The following is a 17349-nucleotide window of genomic DNA, read 5'->3' on the forward strand; positions in this document are numbered from 1 at the left end:
GCCAGGAGGGAGAGTCAGTGACTCCACAGACCTGCCTCATGCACAAGTCAGCAATGCAGGCTGAAGCGTGGTGGCTGCTCCCTGCCGTGGCCCACGGGCCCCAAGGGGTCTCTGACCAAGGTGTGGGAAGCTGCCGCAAGGCCTTTACAGGCCACGTGTCTCTCTCTGGCTTTTCTGGCTTTCGGCATTTTCAAGGGTGTCCATCCAGCCGCTTCCCACCTGAGGCCCTCCAGAGTTAGGCACTTTGGATTTCTGCTAAGTATTTACCATCAAACTCTCAACGTGTTAGAAGGACGGCATGGCCTCACATACAGTTTTCGAATTTTCTTTGATTTTATCTGTATTTACACACATTAAGGGCTTTTTAACGGTTAGCCCAAAAATGCGTTGCAATTTAATTTAATTTAATTTTGGTATTAAATTAAAATAAATTAAAAGTTTATTTTTAGGATACCCAAAGGGATGCGAAAACTCTCAGAGAGGGGACTGGCTTCCAGGAAAACTGCCCACAAGGTGACCTGCTGCCCTGGGGTGACCAGGGCCCACGGCGGGGCCGGCTGGATGGGGTAGCTGTCCCACTACGGAGACCCGGCGTATCCTGGGGGACCACAGAGCTGGGCTCTTTCCTGCCACTCCAAGGCCAGCTCACCGGCCAGGGACGGGGGACCTGCCATCAGGCCTCCTGGGGGTCACCAGCTGAAGCCAGAAACCAGGAGGCCACACTGGGGTCCCTGTGCGCCTGCGTGTCTCACTGAGTGCAAATGCTTCCTGCGGCAAAGCTACCCTCGGACACAGGGATACGATGGTGAGCGCTGAGCTGGAGGGAAGAGTGACCAGGGTGTGGAGGGGCAGGGGCCAGGGCGGCGAGGGGCTTGTTGGGAACGACCTTGCTGAGGTGTGCAGGTGTGGGTAGAGGCAAAGGCCCAGAGACCCAGGGAGGCTGGGTTGGGGCCCCCAGAGCTCAAGGACTACGCTGAGGCCTCCCTGGCAGGGTGGGCTGGGCAGACTGGAAGGGGAGCTGCCCAGAGGGCCTCAGGTCTGGGATGCCCCAAACCTACACCCCGGGCCACCCCACACCCTCTCCGGGTGGCCAGCAGCTCACCCGTCTTCGTGGGTGCTGGGTGGAGAGGCCTCTCAAGGAAGGAAGGAAGGCAGGCAGGGAGGACCCCGCTCCCCTCCAACCCCACCCTCCCTGATCAATCTGAGTGCAGTGGAGGATGGAGCCAGCCGTGCTCCCACCCACAGGGCACCGGTGCCTCCCGTCTCCCCAGCCTCACTCTCAGGGGCCTGGGCTGACTGCAGGTCCAGCTCCTGCTGCCTCTCTGGGGTCAGGGTTTGGGAGCTGCCGAGAAGGGGAGCAGGCCAGGTGTTTGCTGGGGAGCTGCTCAACTGGGGGGGGGCGAGTCCTCCTGGGGCCCCACTGGGCATGCCCAGTTGGCGCAGACCCTCGGCCTCAGCCTGGGGCAGAGACAGGACACGGGCACCTGCAGACACGCGATGAATGGGCTCACGCAGAGAATGGCTGCGGGACTGAGAACAAGGGAGCGTGACCCCAGAGAGAGGGACCCCTCAGACCTGAGGGGAGGCACACGGGGGCCCCAGGCCTTCACACAGACACAGGGAGAGCAAGGACCCAGGTGCGGCTCCGAAGCCCTCCTTCCCTGGGAGGGACCTAGAGAGCTGAGACCCGCCCCGGGAGAGCAGAGTGTTTGATGAGCGGCCGTCCCCACCCCTGGACTCGGGGGAAGCATAGCCTGCTTCACTGTCCCCCAACTCCAGGCAGAGAGCCCCCACTCCCACCCCGAGACTGGGGGGATACGGGGACATCTTTGCTCTTCCAGCTCTGTGGTCCCATCCCACATAATTTGCTGGTGTCTCCCCTGGGCCAGTCCCCCTCTGCCACTGGGAAGCTCTCTGAAGTCCCAGAGTCCAGTAGACCCGGAAGGCCACGAAGGCCCCCCAGCACCCAGGCCCCAACTGGGGGTCCAGAGCGTCTGCACTGCCTGTGGTGCCTCGACCCATGGTGCCTTAGAGCAGGTCCACATCTGCCCATCCCAGTCACATCCAACACTCCAGGACACGCTGCAGGGTGGGCGTCCACCTTCACGCCAAACCCATGCCGGCCCCTGCACAGGTGGGGGTAAGTGGGGCAGCTGGACCCCCGTGCCAGGGCACAGGAGCCAAGGGCCCAGGTTTCCTAGCTCTATGGCCAGACTAAGGCCTCAAGGCCACAGAATCCCTCGATGGACACAGAGGAGAGGGCCTGGGCCTCTGAGGCATGAGGTGGAGCTCTCAGGAGTCTCGCTGCCTACCCAGGGCAGAGGCCCCACCAAGGGTCCCCAGGCACAGCCGCCTCCTCCCCAGTCCTCTGAGTCTCCACCAGGGAAGGGATGTGCACAGGCTGTGTGCCTCTGGCAGCTCTTGCAGGCTCCCAGCACCCCCGCAGGTGACAGGGACAGCCACAGTGCTCCCGGGAGGGCACCAGGGCCAGGTCTGCATCCCCCAGTCCCACTCAACCGTCCAGCAGGGCAGGGCCACTGCTCATGTTAGGGGTGGGAGGCCTAGACTCAGGGAGGGAAGAGGAGGCGCCCCGACCCCCACCCTAGGCCGGGGCAGCTGCAGTCAAGGCGGCTTGGCAGGGCCCCATCACGAATGCTCCCCTCAGCTCGGGCAGGCGCTGAGGTCAGGAGCTCTCCAGGGCCCGATGTCTGGAAGGCAAAACCCACCATGTGAAGGGCCTGAGGCAGCGCTGTGGCTCTTCGCTGGCACAGCCCAGCCTGCTGGGGAGGTGCCTGCAGGGGAGGTGCCTGCAGGGCCAGCCTGTGGATGGAGACGTCGCAGAGGGTGAAGCAGCTGATTCGCACCCAGCCTTCTCCCTGGGCCCTGACTTCCCTCTGGTCAGTGGGAAGGGGAGCAGGCCCATGGGTGGGGAGAGGCAGCCCCTCCCCAGGTGTCCCTCCTCACCCACCAGTGCCCTATGACCCAGATGAAGCCATTGGCTTTTGCTCCCAAACCTAGCTGCACCTCCACAACCCTGTGTGGACAATCAGGGAGTCGCCTCACAGCCCCAGCCAGGGCCACAAGATGAAAAGGAACTGGCCCCCACCCTGAGCCTGCTCCTGGCCCTCCAGGACCCTCCTTCACAGCTGTGGGCTGCCTCCCTCCATTCACACGCACTTCCCCCCTTCCCCAGGCCACTCAGCCGGCGCAGCTCCAACCAGCCTTCGGGGGACAGGAGCCCCACCCCCACTTCTGTCTCCCACCACCTCGTGTGGCGCTAATCAGGAGAGGACAGCGCCATCTGCCAATCCCCTGGGCTCTGACACCCTTTAAGGTGTAGCGCGCACAGCCTCAGGAGCCGCCATAACAACTGAAGATGCTGCAGGAAGGCCAGCAGATGCTGCCATGTCCCCCAGGCAGGTGCCCACGCAGCCTGTGTCCCCACACCACGGTCCAGTGTTGGGGGAACACCTTGATTTTTAATAAAGAGACCAGAGACCCTGGCGGGGCCTCTCGCCACTTCCACCTCCTTAGTTTTCCCAGAATTAATCGTTTATCTTTTCCAGCGTGGGGGTGAAATCCACGGGAAAGGCAGAGCCCTTCACACCCACACGTGCGTGCCTGTGTTCGTCGCCCGAGCGTGGATGGGCACTTATGCACCAGGGCAGGAGATGGAGGCCAGCGTGGCTCAGCGCAGCTCTGGGGATAGGAAGGGACAGAAGGACATACCCCCCCCCCCAGACTCAGGAGCCTGCAGTCTCCCAGGAAAGGTGGCTGATATCGGGGGAGAGGCACTGGCCCCAAGCAAGCCTGCCAGGGGGGCTGGGCAGGGGCTGCTGCCAGGCTCTGTGGGACAGACCCAGGTGGGTGGTCAGGGCTGGGGGGTCATAGAAGGGGACAAGAAGGGCTGTAGGCCCAGGAGATGCTGCTGCCAAGAACAGCTCAGCTGGTACAGGGCATGGAGGAAAGGAGAGGTGGGCATGGGGCAGTCAGGGACCCCTCTCCACTTAGGCAGAGTCACATGGGGGCTCTGAGAGGATGTGACGCCAGGATCAGAACTCCAGGGTGGCAGGGGCAGGCACTGGGGATTGTAGAAGCTGTCCAAGTGAAGGGCCGGGCAGGGGTAGGCCCCAGGAGGGGCAGGGCATGGTGGGCAGAGACTGGGGGGCAGCTGAGAGGTGGGGGTGCAGGGTGGGAGCCTGGGGGGTGGGAGGCAAGTGGGGCCTGGGGTAGCCGAGCATCTAGGAACCTCTAGGACCCCAGGCCTGCGTAAAGGCCTGGGGTAGAGGCGGCCACACAGGACAGGAAGCAGCGCCCCATGCAGGCAGTGGCTTCCAGGACAACCAGACAGCGTCAGGGCGGGCCTAGGACTAGACCTGGCCCCGAGGCATTCGCCATGCACTGGAACTGATCTTGACGGGAATGTCCTCCTGCCGAGCAGGAGCTCAGGAAAGGGCAAGGCCAAGTTCAGCTGGAGCCCGAGGACAGGGTCCACAGCCACACAGGGGCAGCAGGAGGAAGGGGGCTGGGAAGGCGTTGAAGGGAGGCTGAGCCACAGAGGGTCATGTGGATCTGGGGCTCTGCTCCCTCCTGCGGGTGGCCAGGAATCAGGAGCCAGGAGACGGAGGACGGAGCAAGTGGGGAGGACGTAGGGGGCAGACAGGTCCCCGTGCCAGTCACTAGGCAGCCTGGCTTTCCCAGGAGCCACTGGAGTGGGACTCCTTGTGGGCCAGCTGTGAACAGTTTGAGTGTGTGTAAGTGTGCAGGTGAACACCTGCCTCATGGTGTGAGCACACAGGAGCAGGTGTATGTTGCCACATCTGTGAGTATAAGCAGCTGTGAGCTTGGTCATTGAACCTGTGGCTAGACCCCACTGGGATATCCTTACTGGGGTCTGCAGAGTGGGTCTCACCCAAGAGGGGGCCACAACTCTACGTCCACAGGGCCAGAAAACCCCTGCCAGGCGGCAATGTCTGTTCATGCCCAGAAGGGGCACCTGCCCCACAGTGCAGCCCCTTCTCCCACCCACCGTGGCACCCCCATCCTGGGCTCAGGTCCCGTGGGTCTCCGGTCTGGGCATCCCCCATCTCTTCTTCCCTGGATCTGCTCACTCTCACCCATGCTATGTGTAAGAACAGGAGGGGCCCCTGCTTGCAGAAGTCTCAGGGGAAGAAAGCAAAGCTTCAACTGTGCTCCAAGGACCGGAGAGAGAGGGAGTCGCACTGAGACCTGACTTCCCTTGAAGACGCCAGCAGGCTGGTTTCTTTCTTACTTAATATGGCTAAGTCTTCTCTTTTTCGGTGGGGTACCCCAAGAAGGCACTGCCCCCCAATGTCACCCTCCGCTTCGGGGAGCCCAGCCTGCTGCTCAGAGGACCCTATTGGAAGCACACCCATCCCCCATTTCTGGAAATTTCCACTGGAAAACCATGTCCCTGCACTGAGTTGGGGCAAGGGGCTGCTCTGTCATTCCTCACAGTTCCAAGTGATAGTGGGTCTCCCACAGACCCCGGAGAAGGGGCAGCACTTCCAGCCAGCCTCAGACTCCCCCCACATCTCAAGACACTGGACTTTTCGTTGGGGGATCCTAGGGGAGAGAAGGGAAGACAGGAACACAGCCCACCTGTTTGTCCCTCCCTTCCTCGCGACAGCAGGTCAGAATGAAAAAAACCCACTTCCTGGCTGATTCAATCTGGAACCTAATCGTGTGGACAGCTGCAGTAGGCCAGCCCGGCTGGCTCCCAGCTTGGGCGCTAGACGCCTCCCCACCAGACCCGAGGCTCGCTGCAAACCCCGCGCCGACCTCATAACCAGGACCTGGGCGCCGCCTGCCCCCAGCGCCTGCCACCACGTCCCCTTAGCCCACGCCTAGCGCCCACCGTTCCTGGATTCTCCAGCGGCAGCTGCTCTGGGGCCACGGGAGGCGGTAATATTATAGATTACAACAAACAGGGGCAGCCCACTGACAAATAGGCCTGCGTGAGCGAAACGGTATATTATCCCATAAAAACGTCAGCGGGCAGAGCGGCGGAGCCAGAGCGGAGCGCGGGCCCATGCCCGAGGCCCTTCCAGGCCCCATCCTTTGCAGAAGGGCCTGGGCTGCGAGTGATTTTCCAGACACCGCACGCTGGCTCTGATTTTGTTTTTTTGCTTGTTACACTGTGTCTTCCGTGAGGGGAAATGAGGTCCCAGAGGTTAATGGGGACCAGGGAACCCCAGGGAAGCCGTTCCCAGGTGGGCGGGGAGCGGGGAATGGGAGGGGGGGATGCAGAGCAAGTAACCCACCTACCGAACAGACAGGGGCGTGCTCTGAGTCCAAGCCCATTCACAGCACGTCTGCAAGGTGGGGGACACGAGGGGAGGCCACCTCCCCTCAAGGAGGCTGCCCAGGAGCCGAGGGTTTCGGACCCTCCCCTGGACAGGCCTCAGGGGAACAAGGCAGTGGCCTGTCTTGAGGGAGGGCTTCTTTTTGGAAACCTGTCATTCAGGATGAACCCATCAAGAAGGCAGGCAGCTTCTGTTGTTTGAGGGTGTCAGGAGGGCAAGGGGACACCCCAAAGGCTGGAAGATATTTTCTCAAGGGACTCCCTAGGCAGAGGCTGGCCCCGCTGCTACCCACGAGGAGTCCCTGTATCGCTTCCACAGCAGCTGCTGGGCAACCAGGCCCCTCTGAGAAGGCCACTCCAAAAGAGGGCATGTGCCATGTACTGAGCTCAGGGGGTCGGGGGAGACTCTCCGGTGGGGCTTTGGCCATGACAATCACAGTAGCTGCCTCACAGGATCCAGAGGACAGAGGACAGGTCCCATTTGTTACGGGCCTATATTCAGGTATTTATGTTAGGGAAGAAGCCAGACCGGGGGCCCAGAAGCCTCTTCCAGAAGGAAGGGCAGGGGGGCACGATGGAACAAGGCTTTCTTCCACCAGGAAAGTACTTATTCCCAGTGGCACTGGCTGAACTCTATCTGTGCTTGGGAATTCCCAGCCCAGAGACATGGACAGTCTCGGGCTCAGACCCTGGAGCTAGATCAGGGTATTCTGGGAAATGTAGTCCTTTGGGAGTTAAAAGGGCCTGCCAGGATTTGGGGCCGGGGGGGGGGGGGGGGCGGCGGGGGGGAAGATTGAGTTAAGAAACAGCCAAGGAAGAGGAGGGAGTACAGGGAGTTACCCTTACTCCAACCCCAGGGTGGATGTTTAAAACTCCTGGGAAGTGGCTATATATAAACATCTGCTGCCTCAGAAGACACCAGAGGCCAGGCATAGTGGCTCACACCTGTAATCCTAGCACGTTGGGAGGCCGAGGTGGGCAGATTGCTTGAGCTCAGGAGCTCAAGACCAGCATGGGAAACTTGGTGAAACCCTGTCTCTACTAAAAATACAAAAAATTAGGGTGTGGTGGTACATGCCTGTAATCCCAGCTACTTGGGAGACTGAGGCATGAGAATGGCTTGAACCAGGGAGGCGGAGGTTGCAGTGAGGCAGTGAGCCGATATCATGCCACTGCACTCCAGCCTGGGAGACAGAGCCAGACTGTCTCAAAACACAAAAACAAAAACAAAACACACCAGACAATACTACAATTCTAGCCTCAGATCATATCCACAGTGGCTTTTCTGATCAAGTAGTTCTGGGGCCTCTTATTTTGGTGGGGAGACCTAAAAAAGTCCCCAGAGAGGAGGGACCCCAACCAAACCACCCAGGATGAAAACAGCATTCAGTGACTCCTCACGACTTTTCTCCTCTGGCCCCTGCCTCCAGACACACAGAGAGAAGGAGAACAAAGGTGCCTGCCAGGGGACAGAGGTGCTACCTGCCACGCCTCGGCCTCCAGGAGAGACTGCAGCTGTCCCAAGCGCTTGCACATTATTTATGCTCACAGCCAGCTCTGATGACATATGTAAGTTGACAGCAAACATCCTATCAACTTGCTGGAGTGCATCCTGATTGTTAAAACACTCTTAAAGGTGTACGATCATTTATCAAATTAAAATAGCTGTGCCTTGCCAGTTCTTTTTCTACCTTCCTGGATGGAACCTCCAATAGTCTCCATCCTCCTCCAGCCTCCTGGGTAATCTGCCGTTGCACCCAGGCCCTGCTCCTCAGGGGACAATGTCCCTGCTGCCAAGAGCCCCAGCCTCGGCATCCCCTCCCCACTCTGGCCCAGGCCAGGGCAAGACCACTAATCGCCAAGAAGTGACAAACGCCAGAAGCCCCACCAATTAAATTTAAACTCATGCAAAGCTCAGTGGCTAGTAAATTATTATTTTTATTAGCTTGAACCAAGTTCCCGTAAGAGAGAAAGTCAACTTGCTCCCATGAATGGCTCTTGTATAATTTATTTAACTCTGTGCTCTTTGCCAAAGCCTGGAATATTTTTAGCTCGTTCTGTTGTTGGATTTGGCTTTTTTATGTGTGTTTCTGAGGGGTATTTTTAGCCTCATCCATGTTATTCTAACAGCCTCCTATGCATTTTGTCCTGTCTGTGGGGGCTGTTGAACCCTGTCTCACAGGGAGATGAGGGAAGATTTCTAAGAATAACCGGGGAACGTTTGGGGGGACGCGCGTTTTCCAGGGGAGATGTGCTATTTGCACAACGCCGTTCTCTGCCTGGCTCACTAATTTGCCTTATTATTCACGTGACCTGGATATTCCTACAGAAAGCACGGCGGCTCCGTACAGGGATAATCAGACGTGGTGGCAGCACGAGCCCCACTGGGGGAAACCCACATTCCAAACAGGGCTTAGGCAGGGCGGGCGTGGCGGGCCACCGCCGCAAGTCCACGCGGCCCCACATTCCTAGATTCCTGTAGCTCCTTTGGGCTCACGGCAACTTTGATGTCTAGCTCTGTCACTTATGGAGCAGGATGGGTGACGTCTTCGGAAAGTAACTCTTTTCACACCTACTTAATGTTGGTAACTGTTGCAGAAACACTCCGTCGTGTCATGGACTTAATGAGGTATTTAAGAAAATGTATTTTTTTCTTTACAAAAAAATATCACATGATGAGGGAGAGGAACCTGTGATGGGGTCTTTTCACACTAGGAAATTATCTTTTTTTTTTCCTCTACCGAGTCGGGGGTATTTTTTGGTTGTGTTTTTTCTTTTCTTTTTTTTTGAGATTGGCGGTAGGAAGCACTTTTTCAGCAGGAAAGAAGTAGTTTGCAGTTCTCCCACCAGAAGGAGCCTTAGCCTTTCTCCCACAACAACCCGAGGCTCAGAGCACCTGGTTTCCCAGGGCCCAGCAATTTACACCCCAAAGACAAGAGAAGGGGCGGGAGGGGAATCTGGGCAGATTATTGAAACCAAGATGAGAAATAGCGCCTTGTTGGAGCCCTGGCCCCTGGAGAGGGGAGGCGTCCAGACCAGGACAGGAACGGCCCAGCCAGAAGCCAGGAGGACAGGGGGCTGTCCATGTGGGCCTCTCCCCAGGCCGGGGCTGCCTCCGGATCACACACACACTCCCAGCAGAGGCGCCAGCCCCAGTGGCTCCAGGCAGTAGCACTGATGAAAAATCTTGGGTTGGTTCTTGTTGATTTCTTTTTTTTCCCCCCTAGATTTCACAGCTTTGCCTCCGGACCATCTGTATTAGAGACAAAATCTAACGCTGAACTAAAAATAATGATTCCAAACATTTTAATTGCACCTTTTGGTGACAAGGTTACTGGAACAGCACTTTACCATAAAACCCTATGGCCCTAGTCTAAAGCTCGCAGCACTTTCATTTTTTGAAAAACAATGGAAGAAGCCTGGGAGCCCCATGTCCCCACCCATCAGGGCCCCTCAGGCTGACATTTTGAAAGTGTTGGGTGGGGTTGGGGAAGGGCAGCCCAGGCAGCCAGCAGGGACAGCCTCAGTCCAGCCGGGGTGGCACTGCCAGGCCAGACAGGCACAGGAAGAGCAGCCCAGCAAAAAGAGGCAGCCTCGCGGAGGCCAGGGCCTCCATCCCCGGTGGTTGGATTCTACTCCCAGACAGGCGGGAAGAATCCGGGTCAATTTTCCTTTCTAAGGGGCAGTCGACAGAGAGGGGCGGGCTGGCTGCAGCTGTGGCCTGCGGACTGAGGCCATCCAGGAAAATGGGAAGCAAGGCAGCCAAACCGGCCATTTGGAAGTCCGCACACGAGACGCAAAAAAACTGTTTAACTTAATTATACTTTTTTCTCTCTAAACTAGATCGTATATAGACACAGACCAAAGCAAAGTGATCTGGAGTATAATTCTTTTTAAAAAAAAAAAATACATGCAGCTAAATTTTAAAAACCAATACAATATTCTGGCTCTTAGCAATTTCAAAAGGCTTTCTTTCAGCTACAGATGCTTCTAGCTGGATGTCTGCATGACCAAGTTGCCCATCACAAATGGGTTGAACATCTCCGAGCGCAAGCAGTCTCTTGGTCCGCAGGGGGGAGGAAATGGGGCCTCCAGGGACAGGGGACACATGACCCTTCAGACCCTGAAAGAGGCAGCCCCGAGGGGCCTCCAGCGCCCTCTAGAGCACCCTGCGCTTGGGGAGGATGGGAGGGCCTGGGATCAAGAAGTAGCAGGGAGGACACAGGCCAGGCCAGAGCCCAGAGCCGTTTCTCACAGCCCTCCAGGGCCTACACGCCAAGAACCACGTGGCCAAACTTAGAATGAGCAAGACAAAGGGCTAGGCCACCCGACCAGGCGCCCACCTACCCGGGTGCTGCCTAGACCTGGAAGTAAGGGCAGAAGGGGGAGAATGTGACTGGCCTGGACCTGGCCAGGATGTGTGCTGGGGCATGGGGTCAGGGAGCGAGTGCTGACCTGACCTGATGGGGAATTTGGCCTGGCCTCCCGGAGGGGACAGCCCCAGCCTGCCTGTGCACCAGCATGCAAGCCTCAGTGTCAGGGGCCCCTGTCTCTGTCGTGCTGTTACTTGCCAGGCTGGAGGGCACAACACAGTGGAGGTGGGATGCAGACAATCCCCCTACCCCCCACAGGGGCCACCAGCCTGCAGCCAGAAGAGGGGCTCGTGGGGAGGCTGGCGAGCTGTCCCTTCTGCCAGGGCGGCCCTAGCCTCGGCGCCCCGTGCACCTGAGCCGGGTGGGCAGCAGCTCTCATGCAGGGGCAGGAAGACAAGCTTGATAACCACAGGGACAGCGGAAGAGATATTTTTAAATCACCCATCGCTCAGGCAAGTGCTTTTTCTCCTTCTCTTTCCAGTTATAAATCTAGAGGAGAAAAAAGAAAGGGAGAAAAAGAAAGAAGGGCAACAGAGAGAAAAGGGCAGCCTCGCCAAAGGCCCAGGCAGGGACGGAAGCGGGTGTGGGCCAACCCGGGAAGTGCTGGGGAGACCCCTCCACTGGGCGGCTCCCCGGTTCCAATCTCCTGGCACTGCAAATGCTGGAAGCCCGTTAGCAATGAAGCAATTTCGAGTTTGTTTTTTTCTAGGAAATGTACGTTTTTCTTTGAGTGCCCTCCCTTCTTCCGACGTTTTCCCTTCTAGCCCCGTCTCTGCCATCCGTTTTAATCCACACACTAATTGTAATCCCATTAAAGCAGATATAATTTTATTAGTATTCACAGTTCATCAAGCTACCAATAATAACTGTTACTGCCAATTTTTTTTTAAAGCGACAAACATTTCTGATATTTAGAACAAACTGTAAACAAAAGCCACTCATGTACCAGGGTGACCCGGCGGGTCCCTAGCGCAGCCCTGCGCGCTTCCCACGAATCTACCCGCGCCGCCTGGTGACCTCCAGGGCTTCAGGCGTGGTAGCTGTCCCTTCCCTGACCTCCCTCGACACTCATATCAAAGCCACCGGGAAGAGGGCTGCCCTGGAGGCCTGGGCCCGCTCTGCCAAAGACTGATCCTCTCGGGCAGGGAGTCCGAGGGGACAGCCCGAGAGAATCCGTCCCTGCGAGGCCCAGCACGGGCGCCCCACGCTCTCCTCTTGCAGCAAATCCACCTCGCTCTCCTCTTGGAGCAAATCCGTCGCACTCTCGCCTGCACCGAAATCCTGAGCGCCGCCCCGCGCCACCCCCAGCCCGCGCCCGCACTGCCCTCCTCCCCGGGCCGCAGGCTGAGAGGCTGGGCCGCACTCCGGCCACGCTTTGTCCGGCTTTAGCGGGATACCAGAGGCACTCGTTAAGGCAAATGCATCCCTGCAAACCCATTCTCGCCCTGACACTTCAAGGCTTTATATAGAAACAGGATTTGCTCGTCTTACACCGGCAGTCCCTATTAACGCTCGCCCGGCGCACACACCACTCTAATCCGCGAGGCCGCGGCGTACCCTGGTCCCCTCCCCCCGCCACAACAGCCGTTTTGTTTCCGCAGAAAGCGCCTCGTTGCCCAGCCCCGGAACGTCTTAAGGAGGTGAATGCAGAATGCAGAAAAGAGGTTTCCGTGGAATTTAGATCTGCAGGAGGGGGCGGGGGAGGGTGGCGAGGCGCGGAAAAGCTTTAATTTCAGCCGGCTCCGGGGCTGCCCCTCCGAGACCCCCGGGGGAGGGTGGCCAGGGAAGGGCCGCTCTAAACCGCGACGATGCAGCTTGTGGGGGCTGGCGGGACGCGCGGTCCCGCTCAGCGCCCAGGCAGCCACCGCGGCCGGGGCCGGGAAATGAAACCAAAGCTTCTCTGCTCCCGGGAGCGGAGGAGTGGGCGCCCTGTTCCGCTCTCGAACGCTCCCGTCCCGCGCCCGCCCCGGCCGGGCACTGACCTGTGTGCGAAGCCATGGGCAGCGGCGACGGGAAGTACTTTCCCGGCTGGAAGTGTGCGGGGGGCTGCGCGGCGGGCCCAGCCGGGGCGAGGCGCGCGGCGGCGGCGGCGCTGCGGTGGCCCAGGCTCCCGCGCTCCGACAGCAGATGCGGCGGCGGCGCAAAGTCGCGGCCATCCATGCCGGGCCCCGGCCCCGGTCCGCCGCCGCTTCCTCGGAGCAGCGCGGCCGGGGCCCAGGGGCGGCTCGGCGCGCGGGCGGCGCAGAGGCGGCGGCGTCCGGGGTCACAGGCGGTGGTGGCGGCGGGGCCAGTCAGCACGCGGGAGGACTGGGCTTCTCGGCGGGCGGCCGCGCACCGAGCCGGCGGCCGCTGTGCGGGTCCATGGTCTGTAGAGGCAAAAGCAGAGGAGACACGGGTCACTGGGGGGCTCGGCTCGCCCGGGGGTCCCCGCCCCGCCCGCTCGCCCACTCCTCCCCACCCCCCACCCCCGCCGGCCCGAGCGAGCGGCGGCCAGGCCGGGTGGCGGGGCCAGGGCGCTCGGTGTCTCCCCGCCGCACGCGCGCGCAGCCCAGCACCCGGGGCCCCGCGCGCGCACGCACCGTCCCGGCCACGCTTGGCCCGAGGCAGCCGGGGGAACCTAGCCGCACTGCTCGCCGCCTCCCGTTCTCGTCCCCGCGGGTCCCTGCAGCTAGGGCGCCGCGGCGAAGAGGCTGCTGGCTCTGCTGGGTGATAAAAACCCAAATCTGCGAAGCCATCACGCACACTCGCGCACACACACACACACACACACTCACACGCACACCCTCTCCCCTCCCCCGCTGCCCAAAGGTGTCTCGGAGGAAAAAGCCTGGGGTCCACACTCGCTCTCTCCCTCTCCCCACCTCATGCCGAGGTCCAGCTTTTACTGCATTCCGCTTAAGCGAATAACCATGCTAATTATGCGAGTAATTTTATTGATTGTAACTCAAGAGTTTTTTTTTTTAAATAACCTTCCTTTTCTCCCCACTCCCATCCCCCTCATGCATCTTTCGGCCCATTCTTCTGAATCCACCGTCGTCTCCCTCACCCCCAGCCCCAGCGGGACCAGCTCCTGTCCCCAGCATCGCGCTAGGACCCCAGGCCGGCTCCTCAGAGCCACGGGCGCCCCGCAACCGCCACCGGCATCACCTGGGCCGCCACGCCGCAGTGCCCGGCCTGCTGCCCCGGAGCCGGGAGCTTCCTGTTGAGGCTGTAACAATCACCCCGCCCCCCAATCAAATTCGCCCAGGATCTTCCTCTGCGGATTGGGGGCTTGGGGGTGTGGGGGGGATGCTTTCAGAATCAGAATGCTCTCTCTCAACGGCCCAAATCGACCCTGGGATTTCTTCCTTCAGCGCCTGCCGGGGACCGCGAGCAGAGGCCGGTCTCTGCACGGCCGGGCGGCCTGAGTACGCGGGGTCTGCGGCGCCCAGCTCGTCCCTCTAGCCAGGGAAGGTGGGCCCGGCCCAGCACAACCTAATGCCAGCAGACCCCGCCCGGACCTCCAGCAGGGCCACCTAAAATGACCCTCACCTCCGTTATCTTCCACCCCCACCCAACGCGGAGCATCCACTCAGGCGAAATTGGGGACAATTTCAGACTCTGGGTGCGTAGGGTCGGAGCCAGTGACAGAAGCTGCGTGCACCACCGTGCTCCCAGGCGTCCCTCCGAAGGCGCTCCCTGGACGCACTTCACATATTACTCCTCATCTTCTAAATACGTATTGTTTTAATGTTTATCACCTCCAACAAAAGGGAGATGGATAGGCTTGATATTCCTAATTAGGAACTTTGCAGAAAATCTTGTGTTTTTGTAACCATCCCACCATGACAACAAAGCGATTAAGATATTTTCCATCTACTGAATACCTTTTTAAATTGCGATATTTTATGGTCTGGGTTCTAAAACGTCTTATTTGTAGACTATTTTGTGTCTGATTTAATCTATAACCGAAAACATAATGTATTAAGTGAATACATATTTGCTCAGCTGATAAGCTTTTTTAATATTTATTCGGAGAGCTTTTGCATTGTAAATAAATGGGTCTACACAAAGAGTTCTCTTTGTCTAGCAACTACATACAAAGGCGTTTGGGGCTCCCTTCCCTCTGGGGATCGCCAGCTCTCTCCCCGGGTCTAACAAATAGCTCGGCTCCCAAGCCCCAAGCCCGGCCTGCAAAGCGAGCGCCCGGCCGCCAGGGCCGGGAGAGTGCTCTGGCGAGGGGGCTGCGAGCGCCGGGGTCAGGGGAGGGGCTGCCCGGGCCGAACTAGGGACGTGGGGGCCCCCAGCCCCGGCCGGCGCCTCCCGAGCCCCGGAGGGCGCCGGGCGGGACAAAGGGAAAGAAGGAAAGGGAGGGAGGTCAGAAACCTGCAGCTTCAAAGGCGCCGAGGGCCGGAGAGGGGCCGGGGGCTGCGCACGCAGGGGTGCCAGGCTTCCTGGCGGCCTCCGGGGAGTCGTGTGTGCTGTGCTTTTGTTTTGTGGTGTTTTTTTTTTTTCTCCAATGAGAAATTTCAAAGTTGAGAAAGCGCGAGCTGCCGGCGATTCTCGGGACGCGGGCTCGGCCACGAAGCAACAATTTTAATCTCCCACCCCCTGCGGGCGGATCGCAGGCCTGATTGTTCCTTTCTCACCAGCCTGCTCGACTTTTTAAGCAAACAGGAGGTGGATTACTGTCGCCCGCCTGCGCCGCCACGGCTCTGACCGGATTGGAGAGAGCTTTTCTTTGTGTTCTCTCCTCCCGGGGAGAGGCCGCGCCGCGCCTCCGCGTCTGCCAGCGCTGGGCTTCGGGGGCCTGGGGAGCCTGAGGCGGCCAGGAAGCGGGGCGAGGAAGGGCGGCCACACGGCCCGGGCTGGGAGCCCCACAGTCCCGCAGCGGCGACGCTGCCACCCGCCAAGTGCCGAGGCCCGGGGCCCACCCCCAGCCCAGCTCCAGGACAGTCCGCGCTGGAGGACCGCGAGGACGGCGCCGCAGCACCAGGTCGGGCTGAGCTAAGGGAGGAAACGGAGCGAAAAGTGGCGGCGGGCAGAGGGCCCCGGGCGGGCGGAGAATCGCTGACGAGGGCATTTCGGGAGGAGATGAACCTAGGAGCACAGGGCTTTTTCCCGGGAAGGCAGGGCGTGACCCCGGAGCCGCCGGTCCCTTTTCCCGCGGCCCCAGGCGTGGCTGGGGCGCTCCAGGATCTGGAGCTTCTACAAGTTTGCTTTGTTTCCTGCTTTTGCCATCTAAAAACCCACTCTCTCCTCGCCCGCCTGCCGGAGACCGGGACTCTGGCCCGTCTGCCTCCCTCTGGCGCCGTCTCCGGGAGCGCGGGCGCGGTGGGGCCTGCAGGCCGGGCTGGGACCAGGCGCTCCCCGGGGCGCGAGTGGCTCGGCCGTCGCCGTAGAACCCGCTCCCTGCGAAACAGCCGCACCCGCTCCCTGGGAGAGTCATGAGAACTGGGGTCGCGCCTGACCCCCGCGCCCGAAGAAAACCAGCCCGCGGACCCCGCCACACGGGCCGTGACCCGAGCCCCGCGCGCTGTCCCGAACGCGCGCGGTGAAAACGCCCTGCTGCGCGGGCCTCGCTCGGCCCCCCTCCTCCACCCCACTTCTCCGGAAAAAAAATATTCTGAAATGAGAACGAAGACCCGAAAAACTCGCCATGACCGTTCCCCTCCCTGGCCCCTAGCTTCGGCCCGGAAGGCCCCTCAGGGCAGCGGCCGTGGGTACCACGACCCGGCCGGTTCCCCTCGCCGCGGACCGACCGGGCAGGGCCAACCCAGGACTGCTCCAGGGAGGGAAGCAGGGTAGGGGAGCGAATAGTTGGGGTTCGTTCGTGGGTCACCCAGAACTGAGCGCACGCTGGCGGCGCCCGGACTTCGCCGACTGTCCGCCCGGTGCCACCCGCGCGGCTCCCGCCAGACGCAGCCTGGCGGTCCGTCCTGTCTCGAGTATTTATCTTTAATGCTGGGTGTCGATCGAGACAACAAGCCCTCAGAGCAAAGCAAGGACGCATTACGGGGGGAATTTTAAACAGATCGATAAGATTTTTCAGAGGAAAAAAAATCGCTCATAGTCCATATTTTTTTAAGAAAAAAAAAAAGCCTCGACATTTTAACGGATTTTGTTAAAAGGGAAGATATATACTTCTTAACATCACAACCCTGAATTTCTTTTGCTAAAAAAAATGTAAAACCCCAAAGCCAGAATAAAAAATAATAACAAAAATACAAAAACAAAAAAAATGAAAGCAATTTCAGTTACTTACTGGAGGTTGTTTCCTGGATACAACTGAATGCAATACAATTAAATCAGTAAATGTGACTTTGTTTTGTATTCCTATTGGTATTTTCAATGTGCTGACTGTTGCACTGTAAATGCACCGCTTCCACAACAACGACTCTAGCGAGCCCATCCAGAGCGGCTCTCAAACCTGCAGCCTGGCGCGGCGAGCCACGGGCCCTGCATACTAATAAGCTCGTGCCACTCAGCCCGGAACAGCCAGCGCGCTGATTGGCCGCGCAGCCCTCCACGGCCCGGAGCTCGTGCCACTCATTCGGCGTAAACAGGTCTCCCAATAGGCTGGCGCCGGGCCAGGGAGCTGCCAATCAGGAAGCAGCGGGGCTACTACCAAGCCCGATGGCGCCTAATTCAAGCCCGGCGACTGCGCAGCTC

The 17349-nt window shown here is 59.5% G+C and overlaps 1 protein-coding gene across 4 annotated transcripts in view; it reads right to left on the reverse strand.

Annotated features, from left to right (window-relative positions):
- Positions 1-17119, reverse strand: part of BAHCC1 (BAH domain and coiled-coil containing 1) — a 67417-nt gene extending 50298 nt beyond the window's left edge. For 2 of the 4 annotated variants that reach the window (XM_030827312.1, XM_030827308.1), the window contains exons 1-2: positions 16943-17119; positions 12681-13064 (exon numbers count right to left, since the gene is read on the reverse strand). In XM_030827312.1, the coding sequence (XP_030683172.1) occupies positions 12681-12858 (178 nt within the window). In that variant the 5' untranslated portion in view covers positions 12859-13064; positions 16943-17119. Of the gene's footprint in view, positions 1-12680; positions 13065-13277; positions 13471-13845; positions 14681-16942 lie in introns of those variants that run through there. The other 2 variants (XM_030827311.1, XM_030827309.1) reach the window with 2 other exon arrangements.
- Positions 17120-17349: the final 230 nt, after the last annotated feature.

Source organism: Nomascus leucogenys, chromosome 14 (genome assembly GCF_006542625.1).
Source record: "Nomascus leucogenys isolate Asia chromosome 14, Asia_NLE_v1, whole genome shotgun sequence".
NCBI lineage: Eukaryota > Metazoa > Chordata > Mammalia > Primates > Hylobatidae > Nomascus > Nomascus leucogenys.